Source organism: Mizuhopecten yessoensis, unplaced genomic scaffold (genome assembly GCF_002113885.1).
Source record: "Mizuhopecten yessoensis strain PY_sf001 unplaced genomic scaffold, ASM211388v2 scaffold10685, whole genome shotgun sequence".
NCBI lineage: Eukaryota > Metazoa > Mollusca > Bivalvia > Pectinida > Pectinidae > Mizuhopecten > Mizuhopecten yessoensis.
Genome location: NW_018408670.1, coordinates 146,854 through 168,269, shown reverse-complemented (window position 1 = coordinate 168,269; position 21,416 = coordinate 146,854). Strand labels below are relative to the sequence as shown.

General features: G+C 35.5%; 1 protein-coding gene across 1 annotated transcript; it reads left to right on the top strand.

The window, feature by feature from the left end:
• The first annotated feature begins 5,197 nt into the window (after positions 1–5,197).
• On the top strand, positions 5,198–18,715 carry LOC110461812. The gene is made up of 8 exons (XM_021515488.1): positions 5,198–5,297; positions 7,689–8,030; positions 9,080–9,421; positions 10,560–10,625; positions 11,549–11,833; positions 12,441–12,571; positions 13,618–13,840; positions 14,112–18,715. Exons 1-8 carry the CDS (start codon positions 5,216–5,218, stop codon positions 14,393–14,395), a joined length of 1,755 nt encoding a protein of 584 aa, XP_021371163.1. The 5' UTR covers positions 5,198–5,215; the 3' UTR covers positions 14,396–18,715.
• The last annotated feature ends 2,701 nt before the right edge of the window (positions 18,716–21,416 follow it).

Genomic DNA, 21,416 nt, shown 5'->3' with positions numbered 1-21,416 from the left:
TGACCAGTGAAGCGTATGCACACAAAGGTGTAACATGTGTACGAGTTGTCCACAAAAATCGATGGTCATTTGTCTGATGAATGTGACAATGTACATATCGTACTAGTCATCGAAACCTCACATAGAAAATGTTATTGGTTGTGGAAAAAGAACTTTTCATAATCCATACTTACCAATCAGAAGAAAAATGTTTAGAAATACGTCAAGTGTTTGACATATTTGACCCCTGTGACTTTGAAAGTAGATCAAGGTTATTTTTATTCGCAAACTCTGACAGACGCCATCCCAGGAAGCTACCAGCCAAATATTATAATTCTATGCCTTTCAAATTCATAAGAAGTCGTTTGATGTTTTTGACATATTTGACCCCTGTGACATTGAAACTAGGTCAAGGTCATTTTCATTCGCAAACTAAGATTCGATACCATTCAGTGCTTCAGAAGAAGTCGTTGAAGTGTTTGACATATGTGATCCCTGTGACTTTGAAAGAAGGTCAAGGTACTTTCCACTCGCAAACGTTGTCGGGCTCCATCTCAAGAAGCAAATGTAAATATAACGAATATATATGCTCAACCTATATGTTTGTATTAAATGGTAGTGGTCGAGGGATTAGAAAATGTTGGTTAAAAAAACATTTTTTTTCCAACATTTCTCCTCTTTGTTACATATTCCACCATAATATTTAGTTACTGTACTGGGCTTCACCTGGGCACGATAGTGTACCCAAGACACCTTTGAAAGAACGAAATATCCTATGTGTTGCAGTAGCGCCAGCAGATCAGTTTTAGTTTCTCTGATATCCCTGTACAGAAAATAGGACTACTTCAAACAGTGATGTAACTGAATTCTTATCAGACCAAAACGATCTATATTCTATCGACTTAATTGGCATTCCAGCATAGGCCTACGTACTTCACCCACGTCTTTTGCTGATGGGTATTTATCAGGATGACGCCTGTTGTAGCTAGAACATATTATACTTCATAGGTTAGTGTCTGCAAAACGATTTCATCAACTGCAATCTGTCCCAGGAAATAATTGATTTTGTTTCATCTTACAACTATTACTATTGATGACGAAGCTCGGTAAATCCTCAAATAAATTATAACGAGAAACTCATTATTTTAGCTAATTGCTGCTGCTAAACTTTACTTGTGGTCGATGCAGACACTGATTCACATACAGATCTTTTCACACGTTACACTCTTTTTAGCCCCCGTTACTAATTAAGGATTTAAGAGACAGGGAATTCCTTCTGCGTTTTATAACTATATAAATATATATGACGCACTGTCGAAAAGCCCCACTTCGTGATATCTGGCATGTGATATACTGTACTACAACTGTTTCCAAATATTGGCTCTGTCTCTCAGCAGCACCCTTACATTATTGGGTCACATCCCTCTGTCCCCATTGCGATTGGGACATGGTTTATACAACATTGAAGCATATTGGGCCAAGAACACTTTATATCAAATTAGATATAGATAAAGCTAAAGGATAAAAATACTTACCTTTGACTCTTGGTTATTCAAAACAACACGTAACATGATTTTACCACAGTGACCTTATTTATTCAGTTGGGAGAAAAAAATGGAAGTTTTTAATCCCAAATATTATCACCCTGTGGCTCTTAGTTATTGTGAATAATAATTTAAATATGATAATTCATTTGATCCCTATGACCTTGAACGTAGGTTGAGGTAATGCCCAATTGCAAACTTTGTCGGGCTCAATCCTGGGAAGGTAATAACCAAATATTATTATATGATTCTATGCCTTTCGGTTCTTTAGAAGTCGTTAGAAATGTTTGACAAAGTTGACCCCTGTGACATTGAAAGTAGGTTAATGTAATTTTTGCTCTCAAACTTTGTCGGGCTCCCTCCCAAGAAGCTGCCAGCCAAACATAACGATTCTATAAATTTGAATTCTTCAGAAGAAGTTGTTTTACCCTTGTGACCTTGAAAGTGGATCCAGGTTATTTTCATTCGCATACTTTATTAGGGTCCATCCTAGGGAGCTACCATCCAAATATTATAATTCTATGCCTTTAGATTATTCAGAAGAAGTCGTTTGAAGTGTTTGACATATTTGACCCCTTTGACATTGAAAGTTGGTTAAGGTCATTTTCTTTCACAAACTTTGTCATGCTCAATCCCTGGAAGCTACCAGCCAAATATTACGATTCTTTGCGATTCAGTTCTTAAGAAGAACTGGTTTAAAGCGTTTGACGTATTTGACCCCTGACTTTGAAAGTAGGTCAATGTCATTTTCGTTCTCAAACTTTGTCGGGCTCTTAACAACAAAGCTTTCCACCAAATATAATGACTCGAGGCCTGTCCATTCTTCAGCAGAAGTCGTTTAAATGAAAAGACGCCGCGCCATGACAAGCTCAGTAGCTCTTGGAACAGGTGTGCTGAATCTCTCAGTTTGAGAAATGAAGACATCTAGGCTATCGTGTGACAAATTTTAGCACGCGTAAAAGAACAGCCTATTTTAAGTGATTATAGTATTTAAGGTCATCTAGCTTATCAAATGCATATGACCACTGAGGTAGACACGAAAAAGGCTTCGTTACAATTTACTTTACTTGATGGAATAGATATGTTCAACATATGTTTGTATTAAATGGTTGGAAGATAACTCGAGGGATTCGAAAATGTTGGTTAAATAAATATTTTTTCCAACATTTTCTCATCTTTGTTGCATATTCCACCATAATACACGCACATTCGTTGAATATGTATTTATTGAACTGGGCTTGGGAAGGGGTATTTAGCTAGCAACAAGTAAGTTCTGGTGATGATGGAATCACTGATGGGGCCACTTGAAGTCACAGGTAGGACCACTTAGTGCCATCTCGCGTAAACGTCACAACTTGGGCACGGTAGCATGACAACTCTTACCGATCGCATATACCCGAGATGCCTACAGAAGGAAGGAACGAAATAAAATAAATATCCTATGTGTTGCAGTAGCGGCAGCATATTAGTTTTAGTTTCTCTGATATCCCTGTACAGAAAATAGGACTACCACAGAAAGTGATGTAACTGGATTCTCATCAGACCAAAACGATCTATATTCTATCGACTTAATTCGTCATTCCAGCCTACGTACTTCACCCACGTCTCGTGCTGAGGAGTATTTATCAGGATGACGCCTCTAGTAGCTAGAACATGCTACAATTTTAACAATTAAAATATTACGGAGCTGTATTTATTATTATTCATATTTCAGTGTCTGTGAAACGTTTTCATTGTACCAGTAAGATTGTATTTACATCAACGGCAATCTGTTCCTGGAAATCATTTGTTTCGTCTTATCTTACAACTATTACAATAGATGACGAAACTCGGTAAATCCTCACATAAATATAATTGCTAGAAACTCATTATTTGAGCTAACTGCTACTGCTTCTGACCTTTACTTGTGGGCGATGCAGATACTGTGATTCACATACAGATCTATACACTCGTTACACTCGTTTCAGCCCCCGCTACTAATGAATGTTTTAGAAGACAGGAAATTCCTTCTGCGTCTTATAACTTTGATATTATGCACTTTCGAAACGCCCCACTTCGTGGTACTCGTGGTATCTGGCATGTAGTCAGCAGCCATGTGGTATATGTATTGACCTATCCTTAAATCCAAAACAAATCTCGTCTTAATTGCATTGAACAATGTACAACGTGTTTTATCTTTCTATCAGACCAATTGTCTGTCATATATTCCTGTATGAGTTCGTGAAATCTGTGCGTGCCTGGTAATTAATAATATCTTCCTTAATGCTGATTTTCAGTATGTATATATGTTCTCAACAATTATACCCCCAGGTTTGAAGATGGCTGGAATATCAGCATAATTTTACAATAGAATTGTTTTTCGGACAATTTTTCTTATATATGTTCATATGCTTTTCCCCTAAAGATGCGTGGTTAGTAAATGTCCAGATAAAAGTCCAATATGGATGTAATTTATTGAGGTTGGAGACGATTTCTCGATTTTGATTGATAGCAGCGTTCCCGACGTTCTGATTACACGAATTTTTCTGTTAAAGTGGCTATTTAGTCAAATGACAACATGAAAATCGTGTCGATACTGAAAATATATATCTCCTTACGAAAGTTTCCGTAGTTGATAATGACATGACCTGAAGCCAACGTCCAATGTGGTCAGTTTCATCTTTTGGGAAAGTCGGTGATCAAAACAGCTACGACCAAAATAGCGCAATATCCTGGACTTATAGTGAGAAGTAAACATGTAAAGCACTACGCTGTTGACCGACAAAACAGTGTCGGTTATAAATCTGAGTTCACACATAACACATTCTTAAATGTCGCTAAAACATAGTGCTGTACAGCTAAGGATTTCAAAATTACTGATTAAAATCGCCAAGAAAAAGTTGCCTCTTGTCAATTTCTCGACATGAATTGTCTGACTAATTGTTCATAAGGAGTATCAACCTATAATATGATGAATAATTGTGTGTCAAGGTTACAAATAAAACCTTACTCCTCTAAATTGTTTCTTTAAGATTATTAAAAAAAAAATTTACCCGATCTCCACAACCCGTCCCTCATTTCATTCTAATCACCAATCTGTTCTCACACACACAAAAATCAAGAAACATTGAATCTATTTAGGATAAGCTATTTCTGTATTTATTTTTATTTTTTTTCTACAATATTTGCAAATAACTAAACGCTACCTCGTACGTTAAGGTTATTATTGACTTTGTTTCAATGTGCATTTCAAAAGAACCATGTTGAGATCCCTTTAATAATATAATTATAAAAATAGGTCGACCAACGACCCCTAATATATAAGGAGTACAGAAAGCCACGAATAACGTGAATTAAGGACCGATGGTAATATTGTGATTTATTAAATCATATCCAATATAATTCATGTTTATTAAATGGTGCTATATAATTTCATAAAATGCTGATCGACATTTCTCCTGGAATAAATGTATACTTTGTAATGTTATACTCTTTGTATTAAAATTTAATATTTTCTATTAAAATATCAAACGGTAGTATCCTTTTTATAGTTAAGTTATTAGCAGTGTGACGATTAACATCACGACTCATTTCCATGGCAACATCAATACGTCAATGTGATATGGAGATTAATATCTATGCTAATTGTGGAACCATTGAGCATGTGCGTATATATATAGGGGTTTACCCAATGCACGAGGAAGAGGTTCCACATGGCCGTGTCAGCTGGTAGGCTGGGGTATTTTATACTCGTCGATGTGATATTTATAACCAACGGATTCGTTTGGAATATACGTAAGTATCCAATGTATTTTGTAATATTATATTTAGCTATTATGTAAGTGTAATAGATACTAATTTCTGTCATACAGGAATAAGTTGTTTTTATAATCAGAAAGTTTATCATTTATTAAAGATCAGTTTCGTTTTAAAGTTAAAGGAAGAACTATTTAGGTTGGAATTCCCATATGAATAAGATAGTGAACCGGAGATAAGGTATATACCTTTAACCTTAGATATACCACATATATAGCTTACCTAAACATGAGGTGTAGGTTATATTACTGCAGATAAGCAATCGCTCTGTTTAAGCGTGCTAGCAAGGGTTTTTCCATACATTTCAGTTTATAGAGTGGCATTTGAAACTTCAATATTGATTCAGCTGGTGCTACACACACTATAACTATGTATGCATAACGTATGTGTATATCACATATATAGTATATGGGGCAAAGAAGTGTTTTCAACAGTGTGGACAAGTTGTTATATAGGATTTTACCGTCTATATTACGTCGTTGACCCATAACATATATATTATGTATACAAAGTATTTGCGCGATTAACATATATATCATATATATACAAAGTATATATGTGCGATGTTTCTATGGAACACGGTAACATATAGCTATATTTCCTTGTACATTCATTGTATATTCCTCTTTATTGATTTGTAAACATAAACAAAAAATTCCACGATTCACTTCACGTGTGACTAATCAGCACTGTGTTACAGTTGTTATTGTTTACTGGTTGCTGTGATTCAAACTACGTGATGTAAATACATGCTTAATTAATATTCCATGTATTTTAAATCAATGTATTGATATGCTATTGTTATGTCCTATATGGGAACAAAATGTAATCATGTATCATACATTTATAGCACATTAAATAGCCACAGTAATTGTGCCTTCTCTATCGAATGAATTATCAGAGGTTCGCTGAAGGCTCATTGCAAATTAGTATCAAACCCCTGGGCTCTGCTCCAGTTTTTGTAATTGATGTATACACTTCAAAGGAACACTGGGTTAACGAGGCGATGGCCAGTATAGTAAGCAGCTGCAGTGAATCAAATAGATACCTCCCCGTTATGAACATGGAAGACCTGTTATCAGTCTCAAACTCCACACATTCAAGTAGTGCATGTAAAACCAAGTTACCATGAAATTAATTACACGACTCGTATCTTTCTGATAAGTCGTGGCTACCTAACTGTCGAAGTTTTGGCGGTAGACAAATCTAGAGCACGGGCCGCTACTCCCACTATATGTATGTGTAACATACGGAAAAAATAAGCCAAATCAATAGCATCATAATGTTCTTATGACGTTTGACAATGTTAACAGAGGAAATATACAACGGTATTATGACATCAGAGAATTTTAAACTCGATGCGTGCGTCAGTGTGTGCGTGTGTAGTAAATTTTCCAAAAAGGGATACAGCACGTATCCTACGTACTACATAGTGGGGTTGAAGATCACGAGAGTAGCGTGCTGCTGAATCTTATACGTTTCTCCGAGTGAATCATTGCCATTTTGGAGAAAAGTGGTGATAGCTACTCCTCCGTTAACTTTTTCCCAACACTGGTATACTACGTACTTGTGTCATTGCGATGCGCTTCCATTCCAACAACTCTCAAATGACTAACCCTACCCTACGTGTACATTTCAGATACCCTGTACTGTCCTAAGTTCGTTTGTAGCCCCTTAGCATCATGGAATCATCTCAACGAGCTTTACATGTTCCCCCAGAGACCACTGACTGATCTTTGTTCATAAGCTTTGTAACGTCCAGATACCACTCACTGACCTTAGCTAGCTTCGTAACGTGCAGAGACAACTGGCTGATCTTGGTTAGCTGTGTAACGTACATAGACCATTGCCCGATCTGTATTAGCTGTGTAACGTACAGAGACCATTCAATGACCTTAGTTAGCTGCTTTAAGTACAGAAACAACTGACTGACCTTGGTTAGCTGTGTAACGTACAGGGACCATTCAATGACCTTAGTTAGTTTTGTAACGGACAGAGACCACTGACTGATCTTAGTTAGTTTTGTAATGTTCACAGACTGACTGGCCTAAGTTAGTTTGTAATCAAAGGAGACCGTTGACCGACTTTAGTTAGATTTGTAACGTATGGAGACTATTGACTGACCTGAGTTATTTAACACACTCCAAATGATTTATATAAATAGCTGCAACATTTTCTTCCTTAAATCGACAGGAGTGGTTCTGTTTTTTTACCCATAGGTTTATTAACATGTTAGCATTTTCAAAATTCCATGCATGCATACTAGTTATTTTGTTGAAATATATATTTTACTGAGAAATTGTGTTAAGTAAAATAGGAAATATGATCAATAAAAACGTAATTTCCATGAAAATATATTTACAATTACAGATGACATGATGTCCTCTCGTCCGTTTGTGACCCGGCGTCTGTCTAACGGACAAGATCGAGTGGACATTGTCTGTCCAGACAATCACGTTATGCTGTCACCTTACATAGCGTATGGAGCGTCCGTCGGACGTCGTTCGTCTACTTTACGTCTCGAGAGGGACTGTTTGGGCACGGACAGTCAATTGGTCAAGCAGTCTGACCAATGTGTGACGAACAACACATGTAGCGTTTCTTTAAGAAAGGGTTTACGTCTGACCAACATTTTGAGTGGACCAAACAAAAAATGCCTCAAAAATTTCCCGAAGTTTATCACTATTTCCTTACCAAAGTGTGTTCTAAAAGGTAATTATGATCAAATGCAACGTCTTTTTTTTGTTTAAATAATAGGACCGATACGCCTGTATTGCTCATCTGTTTTTCAAGCCATTTAGTTGATTACACTTGACAGTCTGTGTTATTACAGCAAGCCACATATCAAATAGATTTCTTAACTCTTCAACTGAGCATGTTGCAGGTTAGATATGATGATCATTGATATCTTGTTTCTTTCCGAGGAAGACATTTGCTTGAAGTTTTAATATATTTGACACTTGTGACACTGAAAGTGGGTCAATGTCAGTATGATTTGTATATAGACTTTTCATACTATATACTGTCATACCATAGGCGAATTATCATGACCCGATCTCTTGATTATTGATAAGTTGTAATAAAGTATTTGCCCATTTGACCCTTCCTTCTTTTAAATCCTTCAAGGTAACTAAGTTGAACAAACTTGATAGCACATTACCCAAGCATTCATATTGCCAAATAGTATGCCTCTTTCTTATTTAGAAGATGTCCCTTTTAATTTTAGTTGTTAGACATTTAACCTATGTGATCTCTCTGCCCAGATATCGTGATCTTAGGCCTCTTAGCTTTTCAGAAGAGATTTTTCAAAAAGAGTTTTAATACATTTGACCCTATATAACAATAAAGTATGGTCAATGTAAATCATTTCAACAAGCTTGATCACCCAGGCATGCAACAGGTGGTAAAATATCATGGTAATAGGCTTCTTCTTTGTTCTTCAGAAGATGCTGTTGAAGTATTTTTTTAGCACATATGACCATTGTGATATTTAAAGTGGGTCAAGGTAATGAATTTGAACAAATCTAATATCGCTACGTCTCAGCATACTACTGACAACACAACATTGCCTTAGGCGCGTTGGTTAATCGAAAGTTGTGTTAGGGTAAATAGATGACAACTTATGCCGTTTCATTGAATATTAAAAAATATTGCAAAGACAAAACATGTTAATGTTTATATAACAGTATTAGTTACTAATCTTATTCTTGAAGCTTAAATGTATTTTTTAATCAAACATTATTACATGTTGTGTTTTTCAGATCAGATTCGTGATATATGTTCTGACGGATTAGAGGCAAGGTACACGACCGGTATTCTTGGGCGGCACACAGATATTCCAAACACCAACCCAACGGAAAAGTCGTGTCATAAGATTATGTCATTTCTTACAAATGTGACGATGTCGATGAAACTTGAAAAATTCGACAGTAACACAAGTTATCACGTGATTATACAATGGACAACACAGGCAGGGATGAACGAAACCAGGACTCTTAGATACCATCATGAAACATTCACTGGAACTGGAAATAATTTTAATGTGACATGGGAAACTCGGGACCAAGACGTAGCTAAACCCGACTTTTATCTAATTTATAATGGTACGTATTGTAACCCAGATAGCATGGACACTATAAGGATGGAGTTTGATCCAATGAAAACATAACTGAAATGAAGCACCTAGACAATACCTTTAAAGTTTGTATGTAACGGAGTTCGCCTCTTATCATCGAGTGTTAGACTAATAAGCAATGCATAAAAATATTAACGCTACACGTCAAGATTTTCTGGACAATTAACATATAAGTTGTCAACTGTAAAGTCTGAACGCATATGTGTCTTGAAACGCTGTCTTCTGACAAGTTCTATTTGAAGGCAAACTCTTAAGACAAACATTCCCTTCTTTTCTATTACACTGATGTAATGGTCCTCTAACATGTCAATGACAACAAACACCGCCGAATCAAATGTCTTCAACTTGACGATATATTAAGGGGACTTTTCAAATTCATTTCAAGCTGGAAAACCCCCCCAGAATGCTGAAATGTTAAAAAAAAACGTAATTCAAACTCAAAATGATGAAAACAGTGCAAAATAGGAACAACAGAAAGATTTACATGAATGATTTTTAAAAGCATATAGAGAATGAGACAAGGCATCCCGGAAAGGTAAGCGTTTTATGCTTCATCAACTACACCCGACATGTACATCTAGATCACATCCAAGCAGTGTCGCGTTCTCAAATAAGACACCCGAGTAATTGACAACCAAACCTTACGTCAATCTTACAATCAAAATGATAATAAAAAAAACGTCGATCTTCATATCACAATATTTCCCAATGAGATAATGATGGTGACCATAAAACCAGCCAATAGTTTTCAACTCTGGAACGATAGTGTTGTAGGTTTGTTCCTCAGTAATTAACATCTAACACGAAAATCGTGATATTTTAAGTAAACACTTGAAAACCGAATTAACAGCGACATGCAAACATGTAGAAATATAGCATTTACCCGATATTAATTAATCAAATATAAGATCATGGCTTTTTGTTTAACCTGAATAGTTCCTTAAATAACTGTTTGGTCAATGTAAACCCAGTCCTACATCTACTCTGATGATCGAAAGTATGGTGTGACATCTTTCTTGTGTTTTTCATACATTTATCTGTAGTATTATACGTTTCAGTATTGACATGTTTTGTGTCAATATCAGTAGTTCAAATTGTTTTTACAGTACAACTTCAAGGTGGATACCAAAACGGGAGCGCGTCACGTAGTCCAGTCTCCGAGCTACCCATGGGTAAGCGTAATTTGTTTTTTTGCTTTTATTTTTTTATTTTTTTAATTTTTTATCGTGTCCTGCTGAAATAAAAACTGTTTTGGTCATTTTGTTTCAATTCCATACCATTGTATTCAGTAAAAGATCGTTTGTGCCCTTATATTTTGCTTAACACGAACTACTACTAGTTTGGGAGAAGGAAGTGATCCAAACCTGACATGAAAACCAATCAAAATTACGTACATCGCTTCCTAGATACTATAACCAGGGATAAATCAATCAACATGACATATCACTTCCTCAATAAACCAAACAAAGGTAGTTGAAGGATGAGGTAAAGTACACCATATCGGCAAACGCCAAACTTAAAAAAGGAATACAAGCACCATGAAAAATACTAATCAGAAGATATTATTACATATTCGTCATTGTTCTGATAATTGATAAGTATTAGAAACTGCATATATCGAACGGGATTCTACAAGTATACCGATCAATCGTGTGTACCGGCCTGAATGTTTAAACAAACTCTGTTCAATCTGTGTGTGTATTACGTCTGGCAATATATATCACCACAGTGACCTTGTCCTACAGAACTTAACCCCAGGGCCTTTGATGTAGTGACAGGGTTGTGTTTTATCAGTTAATCAGTGGATTACTACATACGTATGCTGGAATGTAACTATAAGGCGTTTTGTATGGTTTTTTTCTTCTGCTACTCAAACAGCAGTTTTCCTTGTTGAACAAATTTTCGACAGTCTGTCGAATGACGGGATATTTTCGTGACGCCACAGTTTTATGGCGTTTATTCATTTCCATAAACATATAGGCATTTAATGACGTTGATTCGTTTTTCTCACAAGTAGTTTCTGGCGTAAATGTTGTCCCATTCAAATATTTATTTTCCATTCACTTACGGTGACATTTACCTTTTCTGTTCCCAGCGTCTCTAAGAAGCGCCATGACATGGAAGGACAACCAGATGTCGTTCGCTTGCCCCAAAGGATCCCTTCTGTATTCTCCCCAACTAATGGTTGGAGTGGGAAAGAGGTTGACCTGTGCTGGTATTACTCCAAGTTTGTTGGTGCAGATCAATAACTGTTATTGGGAGCGGAATTGTAACATCAACTGGAAGGGTCCTGCCACGGTGACTCTGTCTGATTCTCTCCCCTGTCTGGGAAAGACGGCTGCAGTCATGTCAACTACCGGATACCAATGCATCAGACAAGGTAGCACTAGTCAGTACCAGGTCACATAGACATTGAGTCACATGTGGATAAAAAAATCAATTATAACAATAGTTAAGTTATATATATATACATCTCACAAAAATATAGAATATTGAAATTTAAACGTCGCCGATCTGAATATTAATTAGTTTTTATTTAGCAAATAACATCCCTAGAATGCTTACCTTACCTGGAGTTTGTTTACCTGCATATATGTAACTTATCAACGATCGTCTATGACATGTATGATAACTCTTACATTACATGAAATAACTACATACCAAATTGGTTCCTCATCATCATGGAAAACTATCTTTAAATAGGAACACGAGTGGTTACCATTTTGGTATTATGTGTATTATGTAGTCAGAATGATTTCGTAATGACTTGTATACGTAGCTAGTGTATTATGATAGATATTGTGATATTTATTGTTGTGGACTGCGTTAACAATGTGATGTGATTAATTTCGTTGGTTAGCTTTCTGCGAAGTAAATAATCATACTATTCTCTGATATCTTAATAGTAAAATTCAGGCTATGAAATTATTCACATACAAGAAAATGTCTGAATTAATCGCTACAACATTTGTGTTATCTCACTGCAGAAAACGTCGTAAATATGTGTAGTAGGTATGCCTCCGAGGTAGTCAACAAGGCTTCTGGTATCATCCGAAGTCACAACATTTATCCGTGGGACTACGGGGCGGAGGAGGTGGACTGCAGGAAGGTTATTAAGGTAAATAACATAGCAGCAAGCAAGTTTTATAACCAATATGAAGCATGTAAGACCTATAATTTACACTAGATAAACATTGCCTACAAAACGTAGTTATTAAGTGCGTGCAAAACACGCGCTGATCGATAGAGATTTTCCTATATAAGCTGTCGAAAAGACGCTACTACATTAACCACTTTTACTGCAAAATAAAGCACATGTACAGAGCGCAACATATTGAACTTACAAAAAGCCCGTTTTTACATTAAACCCGTTCATTATATGACAAGTATCTTGTAAAATACTATATCAAGTACATACTTTAATTAAAAACTCTCAGTGTCTGTCATATAATATTATAGAATACCAAGTAAAAGGTTCCCAACAGCATAAGTTATACTTTCTATAAAATTGACTCATTCGTGGACTACTCGTGCGTAACGGTATTGGTGAAACAGTTACTTTACCCAAAACAAGAGTTATAGCCAAAGGTTTGGTAAAATTTATATTTCTGATATCGTTTCATTTCAGAAAAAATGAAAAAGGAGGTCATAATTGATTTAGGTTAACTTGGTGTGACATACTACAAGAATTTTATTATGATTTAAAGCATATACAACTTGGTTAATTTAAAGAACAATATTCGCTTGAAAGATAAAACCTAGCCCTTTGTTGAGTTTGTATATCAATAAAATCTCATTAGAGTGGTTGGAATGGCCGGACTACGAGAACAAACTTATATAGGAAAACTAATATCTACCCTTAAACACTCTCACTCATTTTTGAAAACATGCAAGCATGCGTTTAGGGCTCCGGCATTTAGATATAACTAGACTAGTCCAGTTTATGTAAACTACATATCGTTTTACCTTTCAGTAGCTCCCGTAGTTTTAATGTGTCGTAGAATTATGAATAAACTAACAAAAGTGAATGCTAGGATCATAAATAGAAAGGAAAACGCTAAAATATTTTTTTCACATTAACGTCCTTGTACATTTGTTTTCTTGAGACGCACATTTGATCTTTATACAGTTACAAAGTTAAATGCTTTGTATTTTTGTCGGCAGGTAGGAAAGGGAAGACAACTCTTACTGAAAATTGAGACTTCCCAGGTTGACGAAAGCCGCGATACGTTCAGGATTAGGCATATCAAAGGGAAAACGAAGACATTAGTTGTTGAAGGAAACATAAAACTATTTAACACCACCTTATCAGGGGGGAGTGTGGAACTCTCCCTCACAGTCTCAAGGAGGTCAAAAACTGGCAAAGGATTCCTCGTACACTTTGAAAGTAAGTTGCACTGAAGAATCCTCTAACGGAACATGGTGCTTTGGTTAAAATGGTTCAAATAAAGTTTAAGTTTCCGTTAAGCTAATTAGTCTACATCACTGAAGAATTGTAATGATCTCCCTTCGACTCGCTAGCTCTTTGCTCGAGTACTATCATGGTTTCGTGCCCGTTGAATTAGCTGTATGTATTTTGTGATTGATTTCCATCAAGTTTACTCTATCAATTAGGTTATAATTGTTGCAATTCAATTTGGTCATATTTTATATTTCAGAAATCGGGAAAAGGCATAGAGCCCCTCAATCGCAACATCGGCAAAAAAGTACTTTAATGAAAAAACGTAAACAGCAAAACAGACATAGACGACATAGAGTCAGTAATAGAAGGAAAAGAAACAGAAGAAGAACGTACAATAAGTCTAAAAGAAGAAAGTCCAATAAGTCTAAAAGAAGAAAGTCCAATAAATCTAAAAGAAGAAAGTCCAATAGGTTTAAAGAAGGAAGTCCAATAAGTCTAAAAGAAGAAAGTCCAATAGGTTTAAAGAAGAAAGTCCAATAAGTCTAAAAGAAGAAAGTCCAATAAATCTAAAAGAAGAAAGTCCAATAAGTCTAAAAGAAGAAAGTCCAATAGGTTTAAAGAAGAAAAAAAGCTCGTGGATTAAGAAAATTCCTTAATATAATTGGCCGATGTGATATTTGAAAAAACGTGCAATACGAATATAGAATCATCAGTCATATGGTCGCCTAAGTGGAGTCAGATTGATTAACCCTTATCTAACCCTAGGGTATAATCCTCCCATCAGGTTTTTATTAAAACATGAGACGAAAAGACGGAAAGACTACAGATTATTACGTACCTCAGTTATCGTGTGAACATTGAACGCTCCCGATATGTGTCCTTATATTTTAGACCTAACATACTTATCTTCGGATTTACCTTTCTGCTATTTTGCTTTACTTACAGTCACTCTAGGCGTTCTAATTGCTAATACTAATGTCAATATTCAACCCATTTAGTAATTGTAGGATCTGAAGTTTGATTTTTATAATGTAATGCAAAAAGCGATCTCAATTTCCCTCTTCAACAATAACATTTATTCCACTGTTAATGTATTAATGCAGCAGAGAATCATCACTGTCATCGATATCGTGGCATAACGTTTCTTTCAAGTCATTTCCCCAAAGTACATGTATATAGAGGGTATCCAACTTCACCAGTGTGTCTAATATTTTGCTCGTGTTGCGCACTCGTGAAAGATATTAAATAATAACCAAAAAAGTGAAATATATATGGTATTACTGAAGACACTGTTAGATATTCTGTTTATTACATATTTTTACGAAAACCTACCCCGGAACGGGAAGTGACACATCAAGCTGACAATACTTGATCTGGTTCCTTTTAACAATAACATGTCTACACAACCGTACGCGATAAAATATAGACCTATCTGCCAATATTTTAATAAAATATAAAAACTCATCATTAATTCTTTTAATAATCTATTTTAATAAAAGAAAGGTACTTTATTTCATATTTTTATAAAGCATGCCAAACTACTATCATAATGTAATTTTGTTTTAAATGTCCCGTCATCAACTCAGATCACTACGCGTTGTTAAAAAGCGCCTAATCTTAAATGTGGGGAGTTGGGAAAATGCATAGTTGTTGTGTTACCACTTATCCTGATGGTCAATATCAAAATATAATAATAATAATAATTATAAAGGCTTTATTTATTCTTGATAACATATTGAGCATGAAACTCATCTTGCATATGTTCAGGATACAATGTATGATAAAATGTACAATATTTACAGCTTTAAGAAATATACATGTACATGTATAAAATACAGAATAAGGGAGGAAATCATAAATCATTTCAAGTAAAAGTGCTTTGCAGATATCTTAAATTCTAAAAATGAAGTACAATTTCTAATATTACTTGGTAAAAGATTCTATGTAAGGGGTCCCTGATAAAAGATTTTCTAAAAATGTTCGTCTTATGACATGGCAAGTAAAACACATTGGTAGATGATGATTTTGTAGTTATACCCTGTTACGTAAAATCATTCAAATGTTATGGAGCTAGATTATTAAGTATCTTGTACATAAAACCTGCTTGATTGTATAAAATTCTTTTGTGAAAAGGTTACCAATTTAGTTTTTTGAACATATCATAGGAACGTGTGGAAAAATCACATTTTAAAACAATTCTGGCTCCTCTCTTTTGCAGGCGTTCTAATTTTACAATATTATTTTTTAACTGTTTCCCCAAACACTTGAGCAATTATCTAGATGTGACTTAACAAAGCAGTTTTTTAAGAGAGACAATCATCTAGGGACACTCCCAAAAGGTTTTTTCACATTTTACATTTTCAATGTTTACATTGTTGATAAGAACGGAAAATTCTTTTGTTAATTTACATTTTTTTTCTGTGAAGTAGTAACAAGCATGTCTTTTGTTTTTTCTGTTTACACACATTTTGTTTTCATCGCACCATTTTGACACTAATTTTGCATCAACATTGAGGTTGGTATTTATAATGTCAAGTGATTTCCCTTGTGATTGCGCTGCGGTGTCATCAGCGTACGTATACAAAGAACTTTGTTTTGTAATCAGGGGCAGGTCATTTACATATAAAATGAACAAAAGTGGCCCCAATATTGACCCTTGAGGGACACCGACTGTAAGAGGGAGAGAATCACTCAAAGTGTTCTTAAAGTTTAAAATTTGTGGTCAGACATTTTTTTTTAAAAAAATGGTCATGATTATGTTTTTCTGGGCATTTTGATAAAACAGGAAGTACTGATATTGGCCTGTAATTTCACAAAAGCTCTTTTTTACCCTTTTTAAAGAGAGGGCATACTTTCGCATACTTCCAAACTTCCGGAAAACTGTTTGTGTCAATACTAAAATTCATTAGTTTACAAACAATTGGAGCAATGGATTTAGCACAGTACTTCAAAAATTTTGTGCTTATGTTGTCGAATCCGGTGGCTTTGTTGACAGCTAAGTTCAATTAAAAGGTTTCGATAAAAGTTATTTCAACTTGAGGAATATTAAAAATGTTACCCCTCAGCTTTTCTTTTATATACGCTTCAAGTCTATTTAACGTATCTGTCGTTATTACATGATTCTTTTACATATTGATCTGCTATATTAGTGAAATACTCATTAAAACAATTTTCTATTTCAGCTTCATCAGTAATATCATTGTCATTTGGATCTTTTATAAAACTCGGTAAACTGGAAGATTTCTTTGGACACATTTTTTTGTAATTCTTCCAGTAATTATTGAAAATTTTACACTGATCTAGAGCAGAAGTGAGAAAAGTTGATTTTGCAGATTTTATCATCGCTGTTACTTTGTTTCTACATTTGCGATATAGGTCTATTCGTCCCTCACATTTGTGTTTGTTCCTTATTTGTATTGCCAGGTTTATATCATCAGTCCACCAGTAAGGGAATTTTTTGATAACGCACCCTCTTTTCTTTAATTTGGGCGTGTTTGTCAACTATATCCAGGAACAAGGTTTGGAAAGTTTGTAGCATGTCATCTATATTGTCAAACACATCCAAACATGACCATGGCACATTTTCAATGTCTCTGTTGAAAGCTTCATGGTTGAAGTTTTTCATGTATCTATATTTAATGAAGTTTTTTTTTATCTTTTGATCTTTCTTGCTGTTAATTCTGACAGCGCTGACCGGAAAATGGTCACTCATTGATATAGTACGTACTTCAGTGTACGATATTTTTTTCTGGTAAATGATAAATGATAAATGGTTATCCTGATTTATCAATATCACTGTCAGATATGAACCTTGCTCTCTAATACCTACTGTCAATCGCTTAGCCTAACTTGGGACTTGGAGATGCTGACAAAAAGATAGAGTATGCTGACCTGTATAGCCTGCTGGCTTCCTTGAAATGAAAGTTAACTGAGGAACGAAACGTTGTGTTTCCTCCAGAGAGTAGTTGCCCAATGATAGGAAATAGATGTAATTATTCCGGGCAGTTAAATGGGCGGATTTTCAGGAGGCCTGCGTATCGTTAAGCTACTCAGCCTTTGACCAGATGGGCAGCTTGTAATTTTTCCCATTGAAGTTTGTTATCTGTATTTTGATTGGTCAGATAAGAAAAAGTTATATATTTCACAAGTGAAAAATATCACGTTAATAGAATGAAAATGTAATAAAGTACAATATTCTACGTGACTCAGGGACTCTTAGATTCCTATAATTGTTTTACGTACCTCTGTCTATTATTGTTATGATCTAATTCCATTGGGTGATCAATACCTTAATATAATTGTCGATTTCATTTTTAATTTTTCAAATCTATCAAATTTCTCGTCGTTGCATTTCTCTATCAGGTTTAATTGCTGATTTGTCTTGTTGGACAGGCGAGATACTAGGCACGAAAGTGCAAATTAGATAGTTCATGACAGATGAATGTGGAATGTGGAATCCGTTTTTATTTATTGAGTTAAGGTAGGCATCATATAATGAGGACAACTTGTGAAAGTAATGACACGGTTATGGCTTTACACTGCAGTGACGGATTCATTTAAGTGTCTTGCACTGCAGTGACGGATTTATGTGTCTTGGCCGCATCTTTAATAGGTTCTGTTTCAAAAATCATGGTTTGGCGGCTGGTTAAGTATTATCAAGCTCTATTTGTGGTTTGTTCTAGACGTAAGTCTATTGTCGCATGTAAACTCAGGGTATATATTGCCTTTTTGTTACATTTTTTCTATAATTGTATGTATTAATGAATCCATGTTAAGCATACACTTACATGTATATTTAGCACTAGTATCTTACATATTTCTTATATCTGACCATTATGTACTACTTAATAAAGATTTTGGCGAGAGTATGATGCCTTGTTTAATGTTATGTAGAAAACTATACTTTAGTAGACATATATGAGGACGGTGTAATACATCATTGAAATCCAAGAGTTTCATGACATAATCAAAGGCACGAGGTAAGTTATTTGATTGGTGTCAGGTATGAAAAACGGACCAATTGCTAGACTGATACCTTTCATTTGAAGATTATAAAGGAGCGACACCAGACGTCAATAACAGTCAAGCTTACCGTAAGCAGCTGCGCAATTCTTTTGATGTTCATCAAAGGATCAAACAAATATACCTGTATCATCGGCAAGATGAAACGTTCTATTTATTTACAACACATCCAAAGAGTGTAAAACAAATACATGTATGTGTAATGAAAACGCAACCTTGCATTTTGAAGGTTGGTTCGATATGTTGCCAATTTGACGATTTTCGTCAATACACATATCATTAGTGACATAAAATATTTTCTATACATAGTAGCTGATTCAAAAATGGAAGAGCTCTATTGATAACAATTCTGAAATGTGGTCCATGATTATAAAATCAAGATGTCCAAGAGACTCGTATTTTATCAAGTAAGTAAGTACTCAGGAGAGGAGCTTGATTCCTGAGCAAATTTTGTAAGCATAAGTGGTTCGTCTTTTTATGCCTCGCAGTTATATGTATGATTAAGGTGATGATCTGAACTATTTCCATATCATGACTTAAGGATTTAGTACCCAGTGGTGGGGCTAGACTCCCGGGCCAATAATGGTAGCATGAATGCCTTTTCATGCCTAGAAATTGTCGATTTGGTTATAGGATTAGGATCCTGACCCTTTCCAAGCTATGATCTCATTTATTCAATCAAAACCTCGGGTGGGAACAGATCAAAGGGCACATTCCATTAGATGAATATATTTCTCCATTGATTTCGAGCATGAATATAAACAATTGTCTCATACGTGACGATCTCGCAAAACATCCAACCCATTTCCAGAGACATGCACGCGTTATATGTATATTGTTACTGAGGATATAAAGTGTGACAACCGTAAAACCCTTGCTGTTAAAAACGCATGCTGTGTAAAACAAATGGCGCTGTTTATGCACATAACATCATCTTTTACATCAGATATTTGTCTAAAATTCCACCCATCCGTAGTGTGAATGACTTTAACATAGTGTCGTATGTTAGCGATTTACACCAGATATCAAGTGAAACATCATTGCTATGTGTCTGAATTACGTGACAGATACCAACTCGAAACCAACACTGTCACCATTAGATATCACTAGAACAACACCAATGTCGTGAATAAACAATGTAGGATAGTATTACTGCATTCTACTGGGTCTCAACCAAATCATCGACAAATCAGCATCCTTGACATCATCACCAAACCATTATCCCTGCTGAACAAAATTAGACCAATTTTTAAAATTTTGAGGGTGAATGTTAATATTCTTAATCCAACGTGTCCATAAGCCGTTAGAAACAAGCTAAATGCAAGTATATGAAAGGAAGCTGACCAAGACAATCGGAAGTACAGAACCATCAAGCTCTTATATGGTTAATATGACAGATTTACTACTAGCACATTTCAAATGAATGTATAACTTCGTCAAAACCACCACATATGCCATACACGAATGAGTTCCATCCAACCCACCTTAGCAGGAACCAGCTAACAATGGTTCGCCTGTGATACCTTACGATGGAAGATAAAAACTCCTGCAGAAAGTCAGTCAAACCTACCTACATAATTTATACAGGAAGAAATATTTGGTACAAAGATCATGCAGACAAGCCTACAACTTCCACATTAATAACTGGTACATGAACACTACAGTCCTGAACTACTCATAGCAGCCTAATAATAGAAGCTGCGTACTACCCCTGACTCACCGTCCCACATGTTTCTACCTAGGCAAATATACCCAACAACCAATTGCCATCAGCATTCACCCGAAACCGAGAACATCCTAGCATAATGTTTCAGCTCTACGTTGGACATACCAAATACCGTAGTAAACCAGACGGAAGTCAACATCTAAAGTATCATGAATGCATATCAGCAAAGACATTGCCACCGACAACATGACAGCTCTCACCTTACAAGCTATCCCAATCAACTAATTTATACTTGATGAATGAAAACAAACACTGTGTCTCCAATATTCTAGAAAGGTGATAGAAGCTGGCCTGTGAACTGCAGCTATATATCCCTCAAGATGTAATAGTTAAACACATCATTCTATCGATTGATCAGTCATGTAGATGTCACCATCATTCTCACTGAATACTGGATTCCGAAAACATCGTTCCTGTTCCAAAGAATTAATTCTAGAGAAGATATAAGTTATTTGACAAAGACTCCCACCTTCACTTGCTCCATCAGCTATGACAGAATAAGAGGTGGAAAATTCTCGTGGACCAATGAGTTTCTATTCTCCTTAACATAAGCCGTATTCCTGAAAGGTAAAATATCACCTACAGCTCGTGACACTCGAAAGTCCTATGGCAAAGTGGTGATTTGTTCAATTTTGAAGAGCAGGCAGACCTTTTGCAGAAGACAGCCTCTCAAATTCTAAGACAAGGATTTCAGGGTATTAAAGCTAACTTTAGGCAAAAATCCACTTCAAAAAGTGGGAAAAGAAATTGTTAATGAAGTCTTGCCTCAGTAATTAGAGATATTCATCATAACCAACAAAAACAACCGACTCA

Excerpts from the sequence above, each read along its gene's own strand:
- LOC110461812 (XM_021515488.1), top strand. The coding sequence starts at position 5,216 with ATGGCCGTGTCAGCTGGTAGGCTGGGGTATTTTATACTCGTCGATGTG. Across the intron at positions 5,298-7,688 it reads CGGATTCGTTTGGAATATAC|ATGACATGATGTCCTCTCGT; the intron begins GTAAGTATCCAA and ends TTACAATTACAG. Across the intron at positions 13,841-14,111 it reads ATTCCTCGTACACTTTGAAA|AAATCGGGAAAAGGCATAGA; the intron begins GTAAGTTGCACT and ends TTTATATTTCAG.